This window comes from Dermacentor silvarum, chromosome 1 (assembly GCF_013339745.2).
Source record: "Dermacentor silvarum isolate Dsil-2018 chromosome 1, BIME_Dsil_1.4, whole genome shotgun sequence".
NCBI lineage: Eukaryota > Metazoa > Arthropoda > Arachnida > Ixodida > Ixodidae > Dermacentor > Dermacentor silvarum.
The window spans coordinates 188,328,886-188,349,276 of record NC_051154.1 but is presented as its reverse complement, the minus strand read 5'-3'; the positions used below and the strand labels follow the sequence as shown (position 1 = coordinate 188,349,276).

The following is a 20,391-nucleotide window of genomic DNA, read 5'->3' as shown; positions in this document are numbered from 1 at the left end:
GCCGCGTCACGGTTAGTTGTGCTGATCGTGCGGAAAAGGGGTGCGTCTTATACTAGGGTGCGACTTATGTATGAATTTTTTCATGAAAACATGCTTAAATAGAGGGGTGCGTCTTATACAAAAGTGCGACTTGTAATCCGGAAAATACGGTACAATAAATAACTGTATATCCCAATGACGTTAATAATGTCTAGCCTGGATCACTTTGCAAGTTCAAAACAATACCAATGAATGCTCCCAACAGCTACTCTGACTTCTCCAGTATTAACTGGGCAAGTTTATCGAACATTTCCAAACCATTCAGTGTAGTCTTGCTACACCATCCATTATATTATAACAAATAGATGGATATTCCAATTCCGCATTATAAAAGTTAACACAACGAGCACTCACAGCAGCTGCTCAGGCTTCTGTAGTATTAGCTGGGTTGGTTCATCAAATATTTCCAAAACATTCAGCATACCGTACTTTCCGGTGTATAAGACGCAGTTTTTTTTTCTGAATTTTTCTTCGGTTGCTTATAGCTTATAGAACAGTGCGACCTAGGTACGTTTTTTTCCGGAAAAGCTGCCGTCAAAATCGAATCCGATGTTATGGCCATGCGAAGCGTGCTGGTTGACTTAATTGATATGAGTTCTGTGCGCACTATCGAGGTGCCGGGTTCTCGTGATCAAGTTCCCGAGCGCCATGCGAGGATGGAGCAGCAACGCAAACGGCAGTAGGCCGACTACAAGTCGATCTACCCCGAAGTCGTCACATCTGCAGATAAGATACAGCGTGCGCCGCTGCGCAAACTATGCAGTTACTACGAGAGTACAGGCAGCCTCCCTTCCTCCCTCCCGGGCTGCCTTCCCGCTTTCCTCCTTTCTGCGCAATTCGGCTCACAGTTGCCCGCTTTCACTCGCACATACAGCATATGGCGCGCGGGGACGATGTTATCGCCCTTGGACTTTATACGGAACATCGCAGCAACGACGACGGCAGAAATGCGCCTGGAGTGGAAGTATATGGCACCCATGCGCTTGCGTGTAACCCACATTCACGGAGCGAAACATCACAAACTTTTTAATTCGATTACCGAAAGAATAGGTGCGTCTTATACACCGATGCGACTTATATACTCTAAAAAACTGCCGTTTTGAGGGTGGTGCGTGTTATACAAAGGTGCGAATTATAGACCGGAAAAAACGATAATGTTACCGCACATCATCATCATCAGCCTATTTTTTTTGTCCACTGCAGGAAGAAGGCCTCTCCCTGCGATCTCCAATTACCCCTGTCTTGCGCTAGCGTATTCCAACTTGCACCTGCAAATTTCCTAACTTCATCATCCCATCTGGTTTTCTGCCGACCTCGACTGCATTTCCCTTCTCTTGGTATCCATTCTGTAACCCTAATGGTCCACCGGTTGGTTATCCATCCTACGCATTACATGGCCTGCCGAGCTCCATTTCTTCCGCTTAATGTCAACTAGAATATTGGCTATCCCCGTTCGTTCTCTGATCCACACCGCTCTCTTCCTGTCTCTTAACGTTAGGCCTAACATTTTTCGTTCCATCGCTGTTTGTGCGGTCCTTAACTTGTTCTCGAAATTATTTGTTAACCTCCAAGTTTCTGCTCCATATGTTAGTACCGGTAGAATGCATGATTGTACACTTTTCTTTTCAACGACAGTGGTAAGCTCCCAGTCAGAATTTGGGATTGCCTGCCGTATGCACTCCAACCCAATTTTATTCTTATGTCCCCTGTGAGTAATTGACCCAGATAAACGTACTCCTTTACAGACTCTAGAGGCTGACTGGCGATCCTGAATTCTTTTTTCCTTGCCAGGCTAGGCTATTGAACATTATCTTTGTCTTCTGCATATTAATCTTCAACCCCACTCTTACACTTTCTCGGGTAAGGTCCTCAATCATTTTTCGTAATTCGTCCCCATTGTTGCTGAATAGGACAATGTCATCTGCAAACCGAAGGTTGCCGAGATATTCGTCGTCGATCCTCACTCCTAAGCCTTCACAGTCAAATAGCTTGAATACTTCTTCTAATCATGCATTGGAGAGATTGCGTCTCCTAGCCTGATCCCTTTCTTGATAGGTAACTTTCTACTTTTCTTGTGGAGAACCAAGGTAGCTTGGAATCCTTGTAGATGTTTGCCAAGATATTCACGTATGCCTCCTGTACTCCTTGATTACGCAATGCCTCTATGACTGCTGGTATCTCTACCGAATCAAATGCCTTTTCATAATCTATGAAAGCCATATAGAGAGGTTGATTGTACTCCACAGATTTCTCGATTACCTGATTGATGACATGGATATGATCCATCGTAAAATATCCCTTCCTGAAGCCAGCCTGTTCTCTTGGTTGGCTGAAGTCAAGTGTTGCCCTGATTCTATTGAAAATTATCTTGGTGAATATTTTATACAATACTGAAAGCAAGCTAATGGGTCTATAATTCCTCAATTCTTTAACATCTCCCTTCTTATGGATTAGTATAATGTTGGCATTCTTCCAGCTCTCTGGTACACTTGAAGTTGTGAGGCATTGCGTATAAAGGGCCGCAAGCTTTTCAATTATATCTCTTCCATCCTTGATTAAATCGACTGTTATTGTACATATATTATCATAAATATTATAACAAACCTCCATTCAAAGGCACTGAGCATCAGTGGTTAAGTTGCTCCACTATACCGTATATCGTATAAACTTGACTACGGGCCGCGCTCTTGTAAGGGCCCCGCTCCCCCCAACTTCGCAGTCCAAATTTTGAAAAAAAAAAAAATAAAAAAATATCACGCCAACAAACGGCACACTCGTGTGCCGTCTGCCGACGTGCCTCGCAGAGCGCGTGAAGGCTCGTCTTGCAGAAGCTCATACGAGAAAATATAAACCAGACGACTAAGGAGGGCGGTGTCCACGGACATTAGTGTGAAGAGTTTTAAGGTCACCGGGATTTCCAATGCCATGGACGGCACTGAGGACGATTAGATACATGAACGTTAGGATGACCCGAGCAGTGGCGAGGAGCCGAGCCCGAGCAGCGATACCGATGAAGACATCTAGCGAGGATGTCCGCAGCTAGATGCCAGATATCCGATCATTAGGTATATATGGCGGTTTTTCCATACGTCATTCGAAAATTGAACAAAAATTTCACATTTCCGTGGAAGGGCCGCACCCAATCAAAATCACGGAAAAAACGTGCGGCCCTTACACGAGTGTATACGGTAGCTCTCTTTAGCTTCATCTCGCGCACAAGAGTATAAGTGGGACAAGGCAGAACGACGGGCGAGGAGTGAAATAAACGATAGGGTGAGGAAAGCAGTGTGCCAGGCCGAGCCATCATTGAAGCGCGGCACGGGTATCTCGCTCCGTTCCCAATTTGACGCAGCGAAGCCTTTTATTTTTTTCTGCACAGTTCTGCAAAACGGAACCATGTGTGCTCGCGCCAGCGTATTGTTTCTGAAATGGGGAGTTTGTCAGATCGACACCGATATACCACAGAAAGGAGGTCGCAACGTCAAGTTCATTGCTCACGAAATTCAAGGATTTTCAAGGAAGGAAAAAAATTCCAGGACTTTCAAGGGCCTTGAAAATGCACTCTTCAATTTCAAGGGTTTTCAAGGACCTGTACGCACCCTGGGTATGGCAAGTGTGCTCTTTGGCGTGTCGGTTTCGCCAATTAAATTGGCCATTTTTCGTCAGGCTGCAAAAATTGCCAGCGGCTGCTGTTTAGAAATTTCAAAGCAGCTATGGGCTATTCGCAGGAAGGACTTCAATTCTCCCATTTGACCCTACCGCCTGTTTCCCCTGGTTAAAAAGTTAATTTAAATTTTTATAATTACTACCATAATTATATGTCGGTACTCATCTTAAGATATCTGCTGCGACAGAAAAGGTAATGCCGAAGGTAGCGTGCAAATATTGTATTTCTCTAATTTTTGCCATTTTTGGATACATTTCTTTAAACACCCTGTATATGCAATTAAAGCATCAAGACAAAAGACACCTTAATCCTCTTTAATCAACCATAATCCTCCTTAATACACCTTAATCGACCTTAATACACTCTAGTCCTTTTTGCTCTTTAGTCGACCTTAATGCACCCTAATCCACCTTATTCAACCCTCATCCGTCTTAATACACCTTAATACCCTAATCCTCCATCCACCTTAAAGGGTGGATTAGTGAGTAGACTGACATAATGGTCATCCATCACTGATTTTGACACTTATGTTAAGGAACTTGCATACATAGGCTACTGTGGATTAAATTTTTTTAAGTGACTTTTTTCTACACTCTGTCGACGCATGCACTTTTGGTCAGAACCTAGCGATATACAGCTTCGCTGTAATAATAATAATAGAAAGAAACCAAGACAATCTTGAACACAACAAGCAAATTAGTATTGCCTACAAGCATTGATATAAGCACTGAAAAATCATTTGTTCACAATTAAAAGCTGTATTCAAGAATGCTAATGCTGCATGTAACCTTACACATGACTTGACCATTCTCCAAAGAGAAGTCTCGATACATGGCTCATTGGAGTACAGCTACACAGTTGCTTTCTTATGACAAAGACAAATGTTATGTATCAATAGTAAACTTGTTGAAAGTACAGAAGGTATAATTTTGCACAGAGTATTGTAAAAGTGTATAAACACTGCATGCTTACAATTAACTCTCATCCACCGTCCCAATTGATAAACTGTGCCACTCCTCTGGAAGACATGCCTTTTTAGACTGCTACTGTTACAATCATCCCAGTTGGGGTTATTAGCTACATGAAGGCTCTGAAAGCATGTGATAAAAGGGCTTTGGCAGACAAAAGGAAAACTGTGGGAGGAGCACACTAGAGGCAGCTGCAGAGTGAAGATGTGCACTGCTATTAGCACCATAATATCAGGAATATTGGTCTGACCGCAGCAACTATGATAAACACTTCGTAGTGCCAGAGTACCTGAGCTATGTGCACATGCTGCATAGACACTATATCAATTACGATGTTTTATTTAAGTTTGTTCTACACACTTTTGAAGTCTTGCATGTGCCAGATTGCTTCTGTCAGGGAGAACATCTGTATAAAAATATGCAAAATTCCCAATGAAAGCTAATCCTTACTGGACAGTGACAGCAGGAAATTTTTTTCTTCTTAACTTTTAGAAAGCTTACCTAAAAGCAGCACCCTCTATATACAGTAGACTTAAGGTTTATTAGGCTCCATTTGATTTGATCCCGATCAAAGATCGTGGCTGGAACCCATGTAACCCAGACTTTTGCGATTTCGATCCTAAAATTGGCTTTTGCTGGATAATTAAAACTTGACTAGTCAGCATGAATGTGCCCGACTCATATTGTGACTCCTTTAGCGATACTATGTCTTTGCGGAGCTTAGAAGACAGCAAATGCGTTGAACCCTGTCATCTCCCATAGGAACGCCTATTTTCGGCCTGCGCAAGGAAGATTTTGAAGCAATAACGGTAGCTCATAATGTTTGATAATAGTATTTACCCGATTCTAATGCGCATATTTTTTTTACCAAGAAAATTGAGACGAAAATGCCTGCGTGGTGCAATCAGATATGAAACCAAAACCGAGATTGCGGCTTGTATGCTTTACTGCATAACATGGCTGTACTGTGGTGAAGCTGACTTAAATAAAACTGTGCGGAGAAGCTGACTTTAGGAAACCGGCAGCCGTGCAATGCATATTTTACCCCAGTCAGACAGGCAAATTTAGTGGCACTTGGAGCGAGTGCACTTCACCGTTAGTGTCACTTGCAGGCTGTCAGACGAAAAGGTTGAGTGACACTTGCTGTGGAGTGCACTTGCCAGTGTGTGTGTTTAAGGAACTCACTTCACTGTGTCAAGTGTGTAGCCTCGATAGCAATGCTTGAAGAATAAATAACTGAATGCTCCTTGCAAATGTTTTGAGTGTCTTCGTGACACCAGTGAAGCCAAAAAAAGCTTGAAAAGTTCATTTTAGGCAGATTCTGCCATTTTGACCCAGTGGATTTTGAATATGTTTCTTGCTTGTATTGGCTCAAAACAAATAGATGTGTTAATAGAATTACAATATTTCTTGCACAAAGCAGTTTGTTTTTTGTACTAAAACTTATATTGCTGAGAATCATATCAACCTCTATGGCTTCATAGATCCTCATTGTCATCAATCCCGAATTACACTTCGTTTTGCTGTCTAGCACACACCACCGAAGTGGCACTCAGCGAGGCGAAGTGCACTTGCTCGAAGTGTCACTAAATTTGCTCATCTGACTTGGGAATTAGACCCTTGCCCATTTTGCTTGCTAGAAAAATCGGGTACATATTAGATTTCTGCTCTGTTTAGCAGCTTTAATGTCATTTCTACACGAGTTTTCTACTTTAAACACACACAAAGTGGGCGTGCGTTTGATTCGAGGGCGTGTTAGAATCGAGCAAATACTGCCAAATGAATCCACGATTGTTTTTGTGTTTTATCTGCATCTTGTTTCATTCGACATGGCAGATAACTCAATTTCATTGGTCCTGTCAGGGTCAAATTAACGAAAGTCACCTGTAGTACTAACCTGTGTAATGAAGCTTGCTTCTAGTGCTTCAAGTATCCATTCAATTGGGACTTACATTACCATAATTTTACACATTAAAAATACCCTGCGATATTGTTCAGATTCTGCAGATCTGAGCTCAAATATAAACCCTTGGCAAGCAAAGTTTTCCACCAGTTTTAACAGCACTGTTTAAGCTTTTCGTTTCCCCGCGTAGCGTTTGCAAATACTCGCCTAGCCGTCACTGCGCACAGCTGTGCCTCGCTTCACCTTGCGATAGCCAATCAATAGCTAATCGATAATCTATCAATAATCAATAAATTCCGGGAAATGCTGGGGATGACTTGGTAGTACTTAGCTTAGCCCAAATACGTGGCCAACACCTCGTGATAGCCAATAGCTAATCAATAATAGATCAATAATCAATAAATTCCAGAAAGTCTTTAGGATGACTTGGTAGTGCTTAGCCTAGCCCAAATACGTGGCCAAATCCTTGTGATAGCCAATAGACAGCTAATCGATAATCGATCAATAATCAATAAATTCCGGAAAAAAAATGCTGGGGATGATTTGGTAGTGCTTAGCCGAGCCCAAATATGTGGCCAATACCTTGTGATAGCCAATCGATAGCCAATCAATAGGTAATCGATAATCGATCAAGAATCAATAAATTCCAGAAAAGCATAACCCGTAAGGCCAGGACCACCTAGGTGCTGATCAGCTCTGCTGTTTCTTTAGCCTTGCGCCACTAATGCAAGCTACGCAATTGAAAAAAAAAAAAACATCTTTGAAATCAAATACTTAATATCAGCACACATGACAGCCTAAACTATCAATTAATTAATAGCTCACTGGAGCAATTGCAGTACTGTCTCAAAAAATGATGCATTAAATCTGAACAGACGAACTACCACTGTAACAAAAAGCTAACATCTCATAAAATCCATCTTTCACAATTCAAGTGCAAGTAAAATCTGTTTTACAGACATTCCTACCTCTCGCCTTTTTCTGATCGTTTCTCGTTCGGGGTGGTCATCGTTGATCAGCTTCTCCGCCTGTTCGTTCACTTCAGTCACTCTGAACTCCTGGCTGGCCATGTCCTAAAAAAAAATTTTTTTTAATGCGTATCTTGCATTGAGAAATTAATATCACAAGGAGACATGTGAAGAGAACAATAGACAAATAATTTGCAAGAAACACACACAGCACCTTTTGGAATTCGTCAAACTTGCGTTGAAGGACTTCAACGTGCTCCAAGTCCTGACCGAACTCATCAGCCATCACGAACGTTTCCTGCAGAAAGCCCAATCAGGTACAGAAACAACAAGCAAATTCAGCAACAATAACGTCCCTATTATGGTGCTCTTTATCAGCAAACACAACTGAAAGAATGGTACAAAGCTTGTGCAGCGCAATAAAAATGGAGACAGGAAAGGAACACAGAAACGACCTGGACTGGCACTTGCATGAGTGCAAGCGCTGTTGAACTACAGCTACACTCCTAAGCAGAAACTAAGTTTAAATTGCCTTTTCAAGCCAACTCACATTTCTAAAGTGTTAGTGATATTCAGCTTTACTGCGGTGAATAATTTCACTCTACCCATTTCATTCTTGAAAGTTAGGCCTAGGCTACGCATGTTTGGCCCAGCATGCACTAGTGTCTACACACCATGTGCATCCATGGGCAATGCAAGATGGCTCATGAGCACAAGAACACATCCATGAGTGGACACCCGAGCCAGTAAGAGACAAGTGCTCATGCTGGCCCATGCCACCCCATGCCTGAAGCCGTGTAACTGACAGATCAATCGCAGCTGTTGGAGTGTCTCCCCGGCAAGAAGGCTCACCAGGGTAATGTGGCGACTCACCTACATAGCGGCAGCTACGTAGCTGCAGTGTGGTGCAGACCAACGTTTTTGTTCATTAGCTGAATTTATGCATGTGTGGAAGCACTCTTTCTTTTTATGCTGAGTTAAAAAATTTATACATTTAATTGGCCAAACATTTAGAAGCATTATACAGTCGAACCCATTTATAAATAACTCGATAGTTCCGCGAAAAATGGTCTTTATATCAGTAGTTCCTTATATATGGACTCTCCCTTAAATACACTCAAAAATTAACTGAACTGAAGCTGGCATCAGCAGTTACAATTCGGCAGCACTTTGGTTCAAAAACCAGATTTTCAGTGTCATTTCTGTTCCCGGTGCGTTTCCGCATCTAGCTGCAAACTTCCGTTAGAAAACGATTATCTAAAGAACGAAATGCGGTGTCGTGTAGCTCATTCAAAACGACGGCCGGTTCCGATCACTTGTCATTTCGAAACTGCAAGCGCAACCGGCATTTTTTATTCGAGAGCTTGCGATATATTTTACTACCAGCGGGACATGAATGTATTCTGCACATGAAAGCGAAGCGTTCTAGTTATCCAGAAGGGTAAACTTTGAAAACTACTGCGGCATGCTGCAAGTCTACGAAGGTCCCGGACATCATGGTCTCAGATCGTAATGCCATGTTGCTTCGGTAAAAAAAAAATGCGATGTTCGAAAGGTAAAACGTCACCGCGAACCGTTATCAGCAATCTGCAAACGCGTAAACAAAGCGCCGCCGAACCGTGATCTCTTGATAACTAGCGTAGTAACTGCCAACCCTTTGCAACATTGCGTAGCGGCAGCACGTCGTGCACCCTTATGGCCGACTATGGCCGTCTCGACAGGAACGCTTGAGCGGCCGTTGTTCCCACAGTGGAAAGATAATTTTTTAAAACTGCACCATTTGGAGCTTATCTTGTCTCACAAAAACAATCACCTTCTGCCTTGCTTTTCATATCCTTTCTTGAAACACTGCGCTGACTACTTTCTTGTCGAAAATGCTATGTCACGCTGATAACGAGCATGTAATTCGTGACCTGGAAGTATCAGGCTTGCAGCATTAAAGAAAGAAAATGCGAGCAAGGTAGATGACAAATATCGTTGCGGGACAAGATAAGTCCCAAAGAGTGTGAACTTTTTTTTTCTTTAGGAGTGTAGATGGTTGTTCCGAAACATTGAAACAGGTGTAATGCACATGGTTCAGCCCAGACAATTGCACAAAAATGAGAGTGATGTCGTCGTGGCATCCGATATCGCACCAGTGCACGCGCCATTTGTTTATGCTGTTTATACTGCACGCGGCACACCCACACCCTGGAGGCGTGCCTTGAAAATGCTTGACCATGCCTGACCTTCTTCGCTCATTTCGAAGGCCGCATCATCGTCGCGGTTAGACTGGAGCAGGGTGCGCTCGCTGCGTGCGCCCAATGTGGTTGCACTTCCGTGCTTTGGCACTTCGCATGTGCCCTCTTTTTACCACAACCGGGTTCGAACTGTTCATTGTAGCAGTATGGCAGTTTAAAAAACATTCGTTATATCTGGAAAAGTTTCCATAGGGAGGGTCTGAAAATCGTAAATGCACTGAAATGTGGTCATTATAACCAATAGATCGTTATAAGTGGGTTCGACTGTATATTATAAGCTCCATACGAAGCAATGTTGCCAAGATGCCTATCCAGAAGTGAGCCCATACTGCCATTGTAGATGTTAATCGCCATTCCTCGCGAGGCACAGCAAGCGAATAGCGGTGAGCTGGCAAGCGTATTTGTAGTCTGGGCTTTCAATTAAATATTCAGGCCATCAGAAAAACAAACACTACAGGGGAATAGTGCAGCACACATGGTACACACACTCACCTTGTCGTTGATCCAGAACATGACTTCGTCACAATGGCGCAGAAACTGGACCAATACCAATGCTTGCTGCAGCTTCTGTCCCTTGTCTGCCAATTTTCTCAGGAGAAGCTCCCAGAGCCGATGAAGCTCATCAAGGCATTGCTAGCACATTAGGGAAAAAAAAAAAAAGCAGTGAACATCTGCTCTTCCCATGACCGTTCTCCATGCAGCACAATGAGCAGATACTATAGGCTGCACATTTAAGTTATGCAGAACATGTGAGACCTTTGCATGTCAGTAAGTTACAAGTCTTTCACAATCAGCACAGCTCTGTCTGTTGCAGCTTCAATGGAGGAACACTCAGCACTGCACAAATTCTACCAAGTACGTTTTGTGCACTGAAGTTTAATCCAACGATCCCCGGCATGTAAACTATCCTTGTAGTGCCATAGCTTTAGCTGATCACAACTGTTATGGAACCTTCACGAACTCTACCTCGAACTTCTTGTAGCACAAATTCATGTATTCGACAACAAATTCTAGCCCAGCCCTTCACACTAGACTAAGCTTTTTTTTTTAAGCTTTCTTTGAAATGGTAAATTGAAATTAAATTTTGGGGTTTTACATGCCAAAACCCCCATACAATTATGAGGCACACCGTAATGGGGGACTCCAGATTAATTTTAACCCCATGGGGTTTTTTTAACATGTACCCAATGTACAGTACACAGGCGTTTTTGCATTTCGCCCCTATCGAAATGCGGCCGCGACGGCCGTGATTCTATCCCGAGGCTCTCGAGCTTAGCAGCGCAATGCCAAAGTCAATACACCACCACAGCGGGTTTATTTAAAATGGTAAATCAGCCTGCTTAGTCACAATACAATGCTGTCACAAACAATTGAGCCTAATATTCCTTTACACGCAACAGTCAGACCACAGTGTCATTCAATATATTGCCTACTTTTTCTTTGAACTTTCCAAACTGAAGAGTATTTATTATCAAGCCTATTTTAATAATGTGGTGAATAATAGTGCTATGTAAATGCAGCTTGCAAAGGCGATAGCAATCCACAAGGGTTGTGCCAAAAATGATGTATATAATTTCCAGGCCAATTTCCATCTTACTGTTTTTTTCAAAGGTCTGCGAAAAAAATTATGCACAAGAAACTGTACACTTTTTCAGACTAACGCCCGCCTGTTTCCAAAGCACAGTACAGCTTCCTGAAGGCATAATTAACAGAACTAGCCTTATTAACGCAAAAGCAGTTCATGAGTGCGGCTCTTGATGCAAAAGAGGTAATTTTAGGCATATATGTAGATCTCACAAAAGCATTTGACAGCATTCACCATATTGTACTTTTAGCTAAGCTTGACCAACATGGAATATGGGGCCATGCCAACAAATTCTTGTAGCCTTATCTCCAGTATTGGTCTTAGTATTTAGACATACAAGCAGGCTTGCAAAGACGCAAAAACCAGCAACAGACTGCCTACAGCCCTGGGCTACCATAGGCCCTGGGCTACCATAGGCCCTGGGCTACCATAGGCCCTGGGCTACCATAGGCCCTGGGCTACCATAGGCCCTGGGCTACCATAGGCCCTGGGCTACCATAGGCCCTGGGCTACCATAGGCCCTGGGCTACCATAGGCCCTGGGCTACCATAGGCCCTGGGCTACCATAGGCCCTGGGCTACCATAGGCCCTGGGCTACCATAGGCCCTGGGCTACCATAGGCCCTGCACAATTGTGTGAATGAATTCTGGGATGTTACGTGCCTAAAACCCCTGATATGATTCTGGATTAATTTTGACCACTTGGCATGCACTACAACGCAAGTACAGGAACTTTTTTTTGCATTTCGCCTCCATAGAAATGTGGCTGCCACCTCTGGGATTTCATCCAGATTGCATGTTGTGGCCATGAACTTTGTACAAAGGACATATTTTGTTGTGGCCATGAAGTCTGCGCAATTTTATTTGCACAGGGATGCCATTTGTGTGCCTCCTCTTCAACGATCTAAAAGAGAAAGTGGGTGGTGCTAGCTTTCTCACATTGCTGGTAACGACTATGCATTATGTTACAACAAATATCTCAGCGTTATTTTTGCACAGTGGCCACATATGTCATGAACTTGTTGCTAAAAAACAGGGCTACATGTTGATGCAATTCATAATGCCATATTGCAAGGCCAATAAAAGTTACAGTGAACTGAAAGTTCGGATTCGTTTTTCTCAGTTTCATTTTTTTTGAACATCACACACTGCCTCACGGAGCATTTTCACATGTTCTTTCTAAGTACCAGCAAAAAGTCTGGCATCAATATATTCGTATTGAATGGATCTAGTCGGTGATGCTATTTATGTATTTCTAAAGTTGTTTGCTAAATTCTAATTGCCAGAAATTATAAATGCATATTAGCAAAATATTGAAATCAAGTTTACATCTGCTTTTTCACATTATAAGTGCACTGAGAACAATAAAATTAGCCATCACCGGCTAGAACAACTCTCCGGCATTCTGGTCATATACATTGCTTTTGACAAAGTGAATTTTTTTTTTAAAGTCTCGTAAGAAATCAACTGAATTTCAGTATGAAAAACTTGGTATCTTTTGTTCTAGTTTAGATATACAATATCTAATTAGATATTTGCAATCAGCAGTAAAACCCCAACAATACTGTTAAATATAATCCAATTCACACCAAAATTAACAAAGCTAGTAGTTTTAGGACCCACGTTTCCCCTTAAACTCAAAAATTAAATTTATCCCTCACAGTGTCTGCCACAAGAGAGCATTCTTGGGCCTCAACTCTTATATGAATGATACTTTATCTACTTCTGAAAACGTGAAATTAATTGCATACGCCAACGATACCAGACTTTTTTTTCAGGGGCACAAATCTGAACAGTCATTAATTTCGCAAATTTGCGAAATTTCTAACTGGCGTGAAAGAAACTGTTTAAGAATTAATTCCAACGAAAGGCAAGCCATAATCTCTCGCACTAAGCATAAATGATGAGCAAATTATAATTTTAGGTAAGTTCAAAACACTAGGAGCAATATTTTCAGAAAATTTACTTTGGCACAAACATCTTGAGATCATTTACAGTAAGCTAAATAGAACCACGGGAATATTACACAGACACTGACATGTCTTTACCACTATTGTGACACTAACAGTGTATAACTCAGTTTCTACCTACATTAAATTATCCTCACTTAGCATGGGCAACCACTTAAAACGAAAACATCAATAAGCTGAAGATATGTCAAAAATATGCTACTCGTGCTATAGCAAATATTTATTCTAGAGAACACACTTCATATTTTTTCGAATACGAAATAATGTCAGTTGAATATATTTACTCATGTCACCTGGCGTGTATGTAGAGATCCACATTACTAAAGAGATAGTTACATGAGCTTGTATTATAGGTTAGTGCGCGATGGTTTAGGTAAAACAACAAATACAGACATTTGGATAGAACATTTTTTTCATACAAATTACGGGCGACAATTGGTATCAGATCACATTGCTGCTCTATTAAACACACCAATTTCTATTGGACTAAACCAATAAACTGCATCCGCACGTTTCTTTTCCATTGATTTCTTATCACAAGAAAGACATGGATGATTCTGTCTTCGTGCTCTTTTATTCCCAAATTCACTATCAAGATGTGCATATCCTTTGGCAGTGTGATTCTTTAATTCTTTTCCGTTTTTGGTCTGCATCTCAGTTTCTTGCCATTGTATTTTTTCTTCTCTTTTTGTAACGAAAACTTTGTAATTATTTAGCTAAACCTTTATCACACCTGTATGTTTTCTTGCTGAATTACATGGTCTTATATTTTTCTTCTCACTTTTTGTGTTCTTTATGCAGTGAATGCATTTACTGCACACCACCTTGTACTTATGCAAGTGCTGCCCACTGCCAAATTGTACCTTAGGAGGCCGGCGTTAGTCAAGCTGCAATTTACGCAGGGTTTTCCCCATTACCTGCTTTCTCTTCTTGAGATAAGTAAACTTGATTGATTGATTGAATTCCTGCCACATTTTGTGTATAGCATTCCTAATGACCGCCCAACCCTTTGAAGGGAGACTCCGCAATTAAAATGATGGATTTGACCAAAATGACTGATTTTCTTTCCTTTTTGCAATTCCCAGGTGTTCATTGATCACATGTGGAATTAGTAAAAAACCTAAAGCAGAATTTGAAAATCCCACTGTTCTAGTGTGCTGTCAAAACTAACTAGGTAGAAAATCAAGCTTTAGGAAGTGACTCCAACAGGAATCGCGTGGCCTGCGGCTTTCCAGTGACGAAACACCAACATTTTGGTACCATAGCATCAAGTTTTGCCGTGCAAAACTAAAAGCAAAAGAAGCAAGCGAGAAGAGGAAAAACTGGCATCGCGATTTGTTGCTGTTGCCACACATACAGGAAGTGCTCCTATTGGCTGATGCAGATTTAAATCTGCTGGCACGCAGTAGGCTGCATCGCTGCCTTGAGTTTTTAATGCGTCCAAAATGCAAAATTTGGTGGTTCAAATTCATTCTTGTGCAATTCCTTCTCCCACTTTTCGCGCTTCATCAGTAGTCACCAAGCCGGCGTTAATGGAATCAGCCGGCCATGAACAGTGGATGATAAAAGTGGCATAGAATCGAGCGGAAGGCATCGCTACAGAATTGAGGCACATATCTCGACATGCTGTTGCCACAAGAGCAACAAAATTACAGTCAATGCACACACCGAATCTTCATCCCCTGACAACATAACAAAAGTAGACTGCACTGTGATGGCGGAATGATCGCACGTCTCTTTGCAATAATAATTGGCACTTTCCTCGCCGCCTTCGTCGGTGCAGACATTGACGGTGGAGTCGGTGCCACTTGCAACTGCTTGAAGTCGCCCAGGGCTGTGTCGCTATTTCACACGTAAATTAAGAATGCTGGACACGTGTAGCAAAACTGGCACAACAAATCGCAAAATCGTCAATGCGGCCTTTACGACTTAGTGGCCTGGCTTGTCCTGCGGTTTCAGCATTGTGGAACCTGCAGGACGCTTTAGCGAATAGGATGGCCAAATGCCCCTCGAAATGTGTTCATCAGCGCCACAACGTCTGCTTGCCATCCTGTCGATACATGCTCCATGATTGGTGGATTGGCGCAATGAATGTTTTGGCGTTGTAACCAAAAGCTACATTCTCATGAATGCGACAGTTAGGCTTTGCTTCATCTATATGCTTTCTCAGCAGTTCCTTGTCGCCTCCTTGGCCAGTAATAAGGGCAAATGCCCTTATATATGTTCACCCGTGCCACATCATCTGCTAGGCGTCTATGGCGTTTGCTAGCCACCGTCATCTCATACCATACAGTTAAACCTGCTTATAACGAACCTCCATATAACGAATTCCTGGATATAACGAAGTTTTTCGATTCCCCGCCGTTACTCCATAGAAGCACATGTATTTGAGACCTCTACGTAACGAAGTGGCAGCGGGAGACCCCCTCGATATAACGAATTTTCCCCTCCGACCATCTAAAGACTTCGCCCCAAATTTTGTCATTTTTGCGCGAGCAGCAACCGGAAGCACCTTCTCCGCCGCGATGGAATGCGAAGCGAGCGCACGTGTGCGTGCGTGCGTGTGCGAGGCGGTCCTGCATCCCTCGACCCGGCGATCTTGTCGCCGCGGGCGTGACCTTTCCCCCTCCCTTCATTCAAATCTGATCCTGCCGCTTGCTGCAGCTGGCCTAGACCGCCAAGCCGGCACTCTCTCCTTTTTCAGCTGATGTTGCCGACGCGCTGGTACACGCTGTGGCACATCAGACTTGATGAGCGCGCGCTGTCAAACGCTGGCGGCGTGTGGAAGCGCCGCTGGAGAAGCGAGCGAAGTGACCTTCGTGCTGTCTATCGCTTCAACGCAAACTGAGCGCCGAGAACACACAGCACGCAGAAAGTTACGAGCCGCCGACGCACCTACTCTGCTAGACTGCCTCAACGCAGATCGCTTTCAAGATACGGCCTGCGGGACCGCGTGCCGCCCCGCTATCTCTCCCCCCTCGCTCCCTCGAGCGCAACGGAAGAAGGCGGGCTTCCTCCCTGCTTTTCTTGCGCGCGCGAGATTTAGACGCGTTCGTCGGCTCCCCTCGCATGTTTTCACTCGCACATACAGCATACGGCGCGCGGCGACTGCGTTATCGCCCTTGGACTTTAGGGTACGGCCACGCTGGCGGCAAAGACACGCAGCAAAAGCGGCAGGAATCGGGGGTCTTGCGGCGTGCCGCGCGAAATGGTTCTGCGGCAAATGCCGCGTGCCGCGAGATGAAGAACCAATCAAGAGCGACAAGGGTGACGTCACGGAGCCATCACAACCGGAACGACGCCGGTCCGCGCCGGGTTTTCAATCGACGATCGTCGTCTCTCGCATGGAGGAAGGAAAAAAAAAATGTCACAGTTTCGCCCTAAGGGTGAAGCAATGAATGCGATAGCAACACAGCAATGTCATACGAAGTAAGGTGAGCGGCTTTGGTAGCAATATGAATTGTAGTAAAAATGAGCTGATTAAGTAAGCATGTGTGCTGCGGCGTAAGTAGACCGACATGAAGAGATTTGATGACCACGAGAAGGCGCGTGTGAAACGGTGGTGTTGATGAGAAGCGCTGCCCGTGGGCAGCGCGTGCGAAGGGACACACCTGTAGCGCTGCACTGCCGATCCGGGCAGCATTGCATGTGTAACGCGCGTTGGAAAATGTGGCCCGAATATTACTAACTGTCGTGTGAGCGCGCACAAACATGAATAGATCACACTGAATGACTGCAGACAACGACTGTGAAAACGCTGGCAGCAAGCGCATATACGCCGCAGCGGGCGAAGGTACGTGCGGTCTATCGCTTCAACGGAAACTGAGCGGCGAATGCACAGTGCATAAAGGTCAGAGCCGTGTGGAGATAAGAGACGGTGCGAGCGAGCGACGAGCGCGGTTGTTGGCAGAGTAGAAATGCGCCCCCCGCTCCCTCCGGCGCTCGCTTCCCGCTTCCTTGCTTGCGCGTGGAAGATTGAGTGCGTTCGCTCTCCGTGACAGCGTGCGTCCCCGCACGCTTCCGCTCGGGCATACGGCGCGCGGCGAAGATTTTATCTATACGGAACCTCACGGCGACGGCAGAAATCCGGTGGAAGTGTCCATATAATTGCTATCGCAATAAAGCTTTACCTCCATGGTCTCTCGCATGAAGCAACGAGCGCTCGCGGTGTTGCTCGCCCGTTCGGAGAGACGCGCGTGCCACGGTGGCCTCGCGGCAAGGCGCTGACCGCTGACGGGTGGCAACTTGCCGCTCGCTGCATGACCGCGCGTTTTTTGCCGCTAGCGTGGCCGTACCCTTATATACGGAATATCTATGAGCCAAAACCAATTTTAGAGCCACAACACGTCATGGACACCATCTTTATATAGCAAATACGGATCTCAAGGGCCATACTTTTGCTGGCGGAAACCAAAAATACGTCATAGTTGTCGCTCCCGGCACTTTGGGCGGCCAATGCCATCGTCAAGCCACCAAGCGACATGAAAAGTCAAAATGGCCGCTCGGGCCAGCGCGGGAAGGCAGTTCGCAACGCATGATGCGGGAACGGTCATACAGCTGCGACGCAACAGCGGGGTTACCAATGCATTGAGTTCTAAGGGAGCTGTGCCGGGACCGGTCAAAAACGACTTACAGCCGGGAAAACGCAGCCCCCGGGAACGTAACAGCGAGGTTCTACTATATACGACGTTTAACACTATACGACGCTACGACGCCATCGTGACGCTCGCTCTTCGTATCCGATGCCTCGCGCTTGTGCAAAACGACACGCGTCCACGCATCCGGTACCTGGTGTGACATTCCGAGGATGAGTGCTTCGACGAAAACGGAAAACGGGTGCGCGTTACATTTGAGGGCGCGTTAGAATCGAGTGAATACGGTAAACGTTTATTTTTCGAATTTTCGAGCCGAACCTGCATATAACGAAATCCTCTTTAGAACGAAGTTTTCCGGGAATTTGTCAATTTTGTTATATCCAGGTTTAACTGTACTAGAGTGGAGCAAGAAATGATGCAGTGAACAATTAGGCCCTTACAGCGTTCTGCATAGTCAATGCATCACCAGCTCTAATGCGGTGGCGCCATCTGTGAACTAGTTATCAAAACCCTTTTATGACTTGCGATGCCTCCGTAGTCATAGCACCATCAAAACGAACAGCTGATCTCAATAATTACGACAAAACATCCCTAATGCTTTGCCCTCGGCGTGAGACGAGACTAAGTGATGACAAATTTTACCACTTATTTCTTGCTCTCAGGGCGGAGAACCAGTAACAAGTGCGTATTCGGATCGAAGCAGGCAGTCTACGCTGTATGAGCGCCGACATGTTGCTACATAATCCCGGTTAGGGTGGCTATTAAGGTTACCAGCAGTAACCACCACAGTAATTCGCGGTACACCAAGTACATGCGCAAAGGTTCTGACACGTCATATGTATCGCTGTAAGGTATTATGTACGAAGCAAAAACAAAACTTTCTAATCCCGCCATCAATCAGACAGTTGCACCCAGAACTACATACCACTGCGCAAGGATACTGCCTGTGTATGCCTCGTACCTTTGGCAGTGCTACAAACGAGTTCCGAGACGGAGTATAGACCAACTAGCCTTCACTAACTTCAGCTCTGAGGAAAACAAAAATATTGCTATTTCTGCTCAAGTAGGCGGCAAAATTAGCATGCAGTCATACAGTTGGATTGCGAATGATCGCACAGCATGCTGCAAGGTGTCCCGAAATTTCGGTCATCCTTATACATTAATGGCGGTGACATGGACCTGTTCAAATAATCAAACATGTCCAAATTATTGGTTGGTAACTGTACAGTCGAGTCCCGCTACGACGAAATTCACGGGACACGCGAAAAATTTTGTGGCGGAACTTCGTTGACGTGAAATTGGCATGTACGTACGCCAAACGGCAAAGCCGCGAACGAAGCCGAAACCATCGTCCGGGAAATATTCGTGATGACATGGGGGCAAAGGGCGAGACGTACCGAAGGCAGTCGATAAAGTGCGAACTTCATGAGAGGATGCGTTTCTCGCCGCTGTTACATTTTTCGTACATTGCGGCCGACACCTAACTCAACGCGCGTGCCCGGCTAATCACAAAACACTCGTTTTGCGGCACATGCACCGCCGCAATGAGGTGGTTTGAATTATCACAATTTCACTGCATATTTATGACAAAGTTGGCAAGCTTGTGCTTACTGGAAGTTTTATTTCTAGAAGTCGGTCAGCCTGGATTTCTTACGCTTCACGGCAAGCAAAGGCGTTACGCAGGTCTCACAGTCCGTTAAAAGAGCAATCACAATGCCATTGTCGTGGGTTCTGATAACTTTTCTGATGAGGTGAAAATGATCCATTACTTTCAAAGCAGTCACCGGAGTCTGTGTGTCTAGCGCAGGGGTTCTCAAGTACAGTCATCCCACGGAACCCTGCTAAGCTCCATAAAGTGCCAAGGAACCCCCCCCCCCCCCCCGAATTAACCGAATGTCGAGTTAACGAGGGTATCAAGAAAACAATAAACAAATACTTCACTACGTCATCGCGCTTCTATTTACTCAATGAATCGTCAAATCTTGTTTCTATTTAGCACAATACCAGTGCGGAAGCTGAAATTCTCTTCATATCATGACTGATTAGCGCTAGCAGCGGCGAAGGCCTCGCGACATCCTTCGCGGCGCGCGTTTTCATCTGAGACGCGCATTGCACACCAACGGGCGCACATCTCGATTATTTTTTCGCCACTCAGCTGCTCGCCAACAAATTGTCCGTCCATCGCGATGTAGCTGGTGCTTTTTATCTTCGACAGCTTTGCACTGAATCAAAGCGAAACAACCGCGGCCGCTATCGACGATCATGGACAGCGACATTACGGTTCAGAAGGCAGGCGGCTGACACACGCACAAAGTCAAAACGAAACTACCGTTCACTGCAAGAAGTGCGGACGAAACTGCGGCCGGTCGCTATCGACGCTGCCATGGGAGGCGACTGCGCAGTTGTGAAGGCACGCAGCCGATGCGCGCATCGAGTGAAAACGAAACTGCTATTTGC

The 20,391-nt window shown here is 44.6% G+C and overlaps 1 protein-coding gene across 4 annotated transcripts in view; it reads right to left on the bottom strand.

Annotated features, from left to right (window-relative positions):
* Positions 1–20,391, bottom strand: part of LOC119436536 (spectrin alpha chain-like) — a 145,105-nt gene that overhangs the window by 107,199 nt on the left and 17,515 nt on the right. For all 4 annotated transcript variants that reach the window (XM_037703406.2, XM_049658460.1, XM_049658464.1 and 1 more), the window contains exons 4-6: positions 10,278–10,418; positions 7,760–7,843; positions 7,546–7,650 (exon numbers count right to left, since the gene is read on the bottom strand). In XM_037703406.2, coding sequence (XP_037559334.1) covers positions 7,546–7,650; positions 7,760–7,843; positions 10,278–10,418 — 330 coding nt within the window. The remainder of the gene's footprint in view (positions 1–7,545; positions 7,651–7,759; positions 7,844–10,277; positions 10,419–20,391) is intronic.